General features: G+C 47.1%; 1 protein-coding gene across 1 annotated transcript; it reads left to right on the top strand.

The window, feature by feature from the left end:
- Window positions 1-5,304: 5,304 nt before the first annotated feature.
- On the top strand, window positions 5,305-5,698 carry LOC116480540 (large ribosomal subunit protein eL43-like). Its single transcript, XM_032172625.3, has one exon. It carries the CDS (start codon window positions 5,340-5,342, stop codon window positions 5,616-5,618), a length of 279 nt encoding a protein of 92 aa, XP_032028516.1. The 5' UTR covers window positions 5,305-5,339; the 3' UTR covers window positions 5,619-5,698.
- Window positions 5,699-6,494: the final 796 nt, after the last annotated feature.

Genomic DNA, 6,494 nt, shown 5'->3' with positions numbered 1-6,494 from the left:
GAGTAGCTGGGGCTACAGGCACTCGCCACCATGCCTGGCTACAATTTTTTTTGTTTTGTTTTGTTTTGTTTTTAGTAGAGATGAGGTCTCGTGACGTTACTGAGGCTGGTCTAGAGCTCCTAAGTTCAAGTGATCCTCCTGCCTCAGCCTCCCAAAATGCTGAGATTACGGGTGTGAGCCACCATGCTCAGCCTGAACTTCTTCAGACTTTAGGGTCATTCATCTTAACCTTTAATCACTTACTATCTTGTATTGTTATTTAAATGTATCACATGTATATGTCTGACGTAGCTGACCTAGAATACAAGTTTATGAGGGCAGGGACTGCAATTTATATTTACTCTAAACTTCCCAACAGTTTAGGATCCTCAACATCACCTCCACTTAGGTGATTCACTTCACTAGGAGTACTCACAGGACCCAATGTATTTATTTTTTGAGATGGAGCTTCACTCTGTCACCCAGGCTGGAGCGCAACGGCGCGATCTTGGCTCACTGCAACGTCCACCTCCCAGGTTCAAGCCATCCTCCTGCCTTGGCCTCCCAAGTAGCTGGAACTACAGGCACGCATCAACATGCCCGGCTAATTTTTGTATTTTTAGTAGAGACAGGGTTTCAGCATGTTGGTCAGGCCAGCCTCAAACTCCTGACCTCAAGTGATCCGCTAGACACAGCCTCCCAAATGCTGGGATTACAGGCATCAGCCACTGTGCCCCGCTAATTTTATACTGACAGCATTATTTAGCACAGCAAAAGGACACAAAGCAAAATCAGCGAAAGGAAAGGTGCATGGGACAAAGTCTGGAGGAAACCAGGTGCAAACAGGTTCCAAGAGTTTTCCCAGTGGTGTCAACAAAGGATATGCTTAATTCCTCCAGCAACAGGTTCAGAGGACGTGGGTAAAATGCTGTCTACCAGAAACACTCATCAGAAACTCAGTGCTTGGGCTTTTTGTTGGGACTAGTCATATAGGCACCCTCTGCCTAACACCTATCAAAATTCCAGACTCCTAGAAGGAAGGCGGGTGCTTTACATACACCATATTGTTTGTACAGCTTAGGTACAGTGAGCTACTCTTATTCCGGGAAAGTTTTGGCCGGGCACCTTGGTTTATACCTGTAATCCCAGAACTTTGAGAGGCTAAGGTGGGTGGATCGCTTGATTCCAGGAGTTCGAGACCAGCCTGGGCAACATGGTAAAACCACATCTCTACAAAAGATAGAAAAATTAGCCAGGTGGTGTGGGGCATGTGTGTAGTCCCAGATGCTGGAGAGGCTGAGGTGGGAGGATCAATTGAACCCAGGAGGTGGAGGCTGCAGTGAGCCTAGATCATGCCAGTTCACTCCAACCTGGGCAACGGAGTTAGACACTGTCTCAAAAAAAAAAAATAAATAAATAAAAGGAGGAAAAGTTTTATATCACTGTAGGAAACTATTATTGTTATTATTATTTTTGAGATGAGTCTCACTCTGTCACCTCAGCTGGAGTGCAGTGGCACGATCTCAACTCACTGCAACTTCCACCTTCCGGGTTCAAGCCATTCTCCTGCCTCAGCCTCCTGAGTGGCTGGGATTACAGGCACCTGCCACCACACGCGGCTAATTTTTTTGTATTTTTAGTACAGATTGGGTTTCACCATCTTGGCCAGGCTGGTCTTGAACTCCTGACCTCATGATCCACCCGCCTCGGCCTCCCAAAGTGCTGGGAAACTATTATTTAAGTTTTCAGGCCGGGCGCGGTGGCTCATGCCTGTAATCTCAGCACTTTGGGAGGCTGAGGCAGGTGGATCATTAGGTCAGGAGATTGAGACCATCCTGGCTAACACGGTGAAACCCCATCTCTACTGAAAATACAAGAAAATTAGCCGGGCGTGGTGGCGGGCGCCTGTAGTCCCAGCTGCTGGGGAGGCTGAGGCAAGAGAATGGCGTGAATCCAGGAGGCGGAGCTTGCAGTGAGCTGCGATTGCGCCATTGCACTCCAGGCTGGGCAACAGAGCAAGACTCCGTCTCAGGCTGGGCACAGTGGCTCAAGCTTGTAATCCCAGCACTTTGGGAGGCCGAGGCGGGCAGATCACGAGGTCAGGAGATCGAGACCACGGTGAAACCCTGTCTCTACTAAAAATACAAAAAATTAGCCGGGTGTGGTGGCAGGTGCCTGTAGTCCCAGCTACTCGGAGAGGCTGAGGCAGGAGAATTGCGTGAACCTGGGAGGCGGAGCTTGCAGTGAGCCGAGATTGCGCCACGGCACTCCAGCCTGGGCGACAGAGCGAGACTCTGTCTAAAAAAAAAAAAAAGACTCCGTCTCAAAACTCAGACACTAGCAGCCAAGGTCCAATTTTGCAAGCAGTCCTTTCCAAGGATAGCAGTCTTAGGCTTGCTGTGTTAACTCTTCTCTGCACACTCTCCATGAGGTCTCAACAAATAATAGATGTTTACTAAATGCTTTAGTGAAAGAAGAAAGACTGAACTCAGAGATTTTTTTTTTTTGAGACGGAGTCTCACTGTGTCGCCCAGGCTGGAGTGCAGTGGCGCGATCTCGGCCCACTGCAACCTCCGCCTCCCGGGTTCAAGCGATTATCCTGCCTCAGCCTCCGGAGTAGCTGGGATTACAGGTGCCGGCCACCACACCCAGCTAATTTTTTGTATTTTTAGTAGAGCGGGGACGGGGGGAGGGGGGTGGGGGGGCGGTTTCACCAGGTTTGTCAGGCAGATCTCGAACTCCTGACCTCGTGATCTGCCCACCTCGGCCTCCCAAAGTGCTGGGATTACAGGCATGAGCCACCACACCCGGCCCAGATTTTTTTTTTTTTTTTTTGAGAGGGAGTCTTGCTCTATTGCCCAGGCTGGAGTGCAGCAGCACTGTCTCGGCTCACTGCAAGCTCCGCCTCCCGGCTTCACGCCATTCTCCTGCCTCAGCCTCCCGAGTAGCTGGGACTACAGGCGCCCGCCACCACGCCCACCTAATTTTTTGTATTTTTAGTAGAGACGGGGTTTCACCGTGTTAGCCAGGACGGTCTCGATTTCCTGACCTCGTGATCTGCCAGCCTTGGCCTCCCAAAGTGCTGGGATTACAGGCATGAGCCACCGTGCCCGGCCCAGATATTTTTTAATACTATTATACAATGAATTAGATCCATTACTCACATAAATATTCTTCTCATTGATTTATGTGTTACTTATAATTTAAAAACCTACATATTTGGCTGGGCTCGGTGGCTCACGCCTGTAATCCCAGCACTTTGGGAGGCAGAGGTGGGCGGATCACCTGAGGTGGGGAGTTTCTGACCAGCCTGACCAACATGGAGAAACTCTGTCTCCACTAAAAATACAAAATTAGCCTGGTGTAGTGGCACGGGCCTGTAATCCCAAATCAGGAGACTGAGGCAGGAGAATCGCTTGAACCCGGGAGGCGGAGGTTGCCGTGAGCTGAGATCGCGCCATTGCACTCTAGCCTGGGCAACAAGAAAGAAACTCCGTCTCAAAACAAACAAACAAACAAACAAACAAAAAACAGGCCGGGCGCGGTGGCTCACACTTGTAATCCCAGCACTTTGGGAGGCCGAGGCGGGCGGATCACGAAGTCAGGAGATCGAGACCACAGTGAAACCCCATCTCCACTAAAAATACAAAAAAAAAATTAGCTGGGCGTGGTGGCGGGCGCCTGTTGTCCCAGCCACTCGGAGAGGCTGAGACAGGAGAATGGCGTGAACCTGGTAGGCGGAGCCTGCAGTGAGCCGAGACTGCGCCACTGCACTCCAGCCTGGGCGACAGAGCGAGACTCCTCTCAAAAAAAAAAAAAATAACTACGTATTTTCCAACTGAAGAAAATTTATCTAAATATTGTTACTCTTAATTTGAAAACAAATTGTGCTTTTGCTTAAAAAAAAGTTTCAACAATCTAAATTTTATAAAAAGCAGATTTCTGCTCCCCATTTTCCCTCTCCACAGCTAACCATTATTAGTATTTTGGTATGACTAGGCACTGGTGGCACACGCCTGTGATCCCAGTACTTTAGGAAGGTGAGGTGGGCAGATTGTATCAGCCCAGGAGTTTGAGACCAGCCTGGGCAACATGGTGAAACTGTGTCTCAAAAAAGAAAAAAAAAAAGAGTTTGGTATATATCATTTTAGAGTTTTTTCTAAGAACATACAAATAGATATGTACAAAAATATAATCTCTGCTTGGTGCGGTGGCTCACACTTGTAATTTCAGCACTTTGGGAGGCCAAGGCAGGTGGATCACCTGAGGTGAGGAGTTTGAGACCAGCCTGGCCAACATGGTCAAACCCTGTCTCTACTAAAAATACAAAAAAATTAGCCAGTTGTGGTGGCTCATGCCTGTAATCCCAGCACTTTAGGAGGCCAAGTCAGGCTGATCACGTGAGGTCAGGAGTTGGAGACCAGCCTGGCCAACATTGTGAAACCCTGTCTCTACTAAAAATACAAAATTAGCCGGCGTGGTGTCATGCACCTGTAATTCCAGCTACTCAGGAGGCTGAGGCAGGAGAATTGCTTGAACCCAGGAGGCAGAGGTTGCAGTGAGCTGAGATCGAGCCATTGCACTTTAGCCTGGGCAAAAAGAGTGAGACTCCGTCTCAAAAAAAAAAAAAAAAGATTTTCTTACAAGATCAATTTTTCACATAAAATTATGTTGTAGGCCAGGCGCGGTGGCTCAAGCCTGTAATCCCAGCACTTTGGGAGGCCGAGGCGGGCGGATCACGAGGTCAGGAGATCGAGACCATCCTGGCTAACACGGTGAAACCCCGTCTCTACTAAAAAATACAAAAAATTAGCCGGGCGTGTTGGCGGGCGCCTGTGGTCCCAGCTACTCGGGAGGCTGAGGCAGGAGAATGGCGTGAACCCAGGAGGTGGAGGTTGCGGTGAGCCGAGATCGCGCCACTGCACTCCAGCCTGGAGGACAGAGAAAGACTCCGTCTCAAAAAAATAAAATAAAATAAAATAAAATTATGTTGTAAATGTCTTTTCATCTATTGATCTACTTGTTCTTTTCAATGCTTACACGGTATTCCATTGTACTGAGATACACAACTTAACCTATTCCTAATCTTTTTCTATTAAAATCTGTGGTATATATTTATAGTACAACATGGTGACTATAGCTAATAACAATGTATTATATACCTAAAAATTGTTAAGAGAGATTTTAGGTATTTTTACCACAAAAAATTATATTTGAGATAACGCTATGTTATTTAGGTTAATTTAGCCATTATTCAACATATATGTATTTCAAAACATCATTCTGTACACCATAAATATGTACAATTTTTGTCAATTAAGAAAATAAGCTCTCTGGGCTCGGACCTAGGTCGCGGCGGCATGGCCAAACGTACCAAGAAAGTCGGGATCGTTGGTAAATACAGGACCCGCTATGGGGCCTCCCTCCGGAAAATGGTGAAGAAAATTGAAATCAGCCAGCACGCCAAGTACACTTGCTCTTTCTGTGGCAAAACCAAAATGAAGAGACGAGCTGTGGGGATCTGGCACTGTGGTTCCTGCATGAAGACAGTGGCTGGCGGTGCCTGGACGTACAATACCACTTCCGCTGTCACGGTAAAGTCCGCCATCAGAAGACTGAAGGAGTTGAAAGACCAGTAGATGCTCCTCTACTCTTTGAGACATCACTGGCCTATAATAAATGGGTTAATTTAGGTAACAAAAAAAAAAAAAAAAAGAAAATAAAAATAGTCCGGGCTAGGTGGCTCACACCTGTAATCCCAGCATTTTGGGAGGCTGAGGCAGATGGATCAGTTGAGGTCAGAAGTTCAAGACCAGCCTGGCCAACATGGCGAAACCCCATCTCTACTAAAAATACAAAATTAGCCAGGCATAGTGGAATGCATCTGTAATCCCAGCTACTTGGGAGGCTGAGGCGAGAGAATTGCTTGAACTTGGAAGATGGAGGTTGCAATGGGCATAGATTGTGCCACTACACTCCAGCCTGAGCAACAAAGCGAGACTCCCTCTCAAATAAATAAATACATAAATATAAATAAAAACTATGGCATAACAAATATATTTGTATCTTTGCATATTCGCAAAGGTATAAGAAATATATTTATATCTTTGCATATTTGCATAGGATAAAATTCTAGAAGTAGAATTATTGTGTCGAAGTGAAAATTTCTGGGAACAGATTGTGAAGAAAGAGTAAAAATAATAGGCCGGGTGCAGTGGCTCATGCCTGTAATCCCAGCACTTTGGGAGGCTGAGGCAGGCGGATTGCCTGAGCTCAGGAGTTCAAGACCAGCCTGGGCAACATGGTGAAACCGCGTCTCTACTAAAATACAAAATTAGCCGGGCGTGGTGGCATGCGCCTATAGTCCCAGCTACTCGGGAGGCTGAGGCAGGAGAATTGCTTGAACCTGGGAAGTGGAAGTTGCAGTGAGCCAAGATAGTGCCACTGCACTCCAGCCTGGGCAACAGAGCGAGACTCCTCCATCTCTAAAAATAATAATAATAATAATAATAAAT

The sequence above is a fragment of the Hylobates moloch genome, unplaced genomic scaffold (genome assembly GCF_009828535.3).
Source record: "Hylobates moloch isolate HMO894 unplaced genomic scaffold, HMol_V3 SCAFFOLD_13, whole genome shotgun sequence".
NCBI lineage: Eukaryota > Metazoa > Chordata > Mammalia > Primates > Hylobatidae > Hylobates > Hylobates moloch.
The sequence above is the reverse complement of the archived record's forward strand: the minus strand, read 5'-3'. Positions and strand labels throughout refer to the sequence as shown.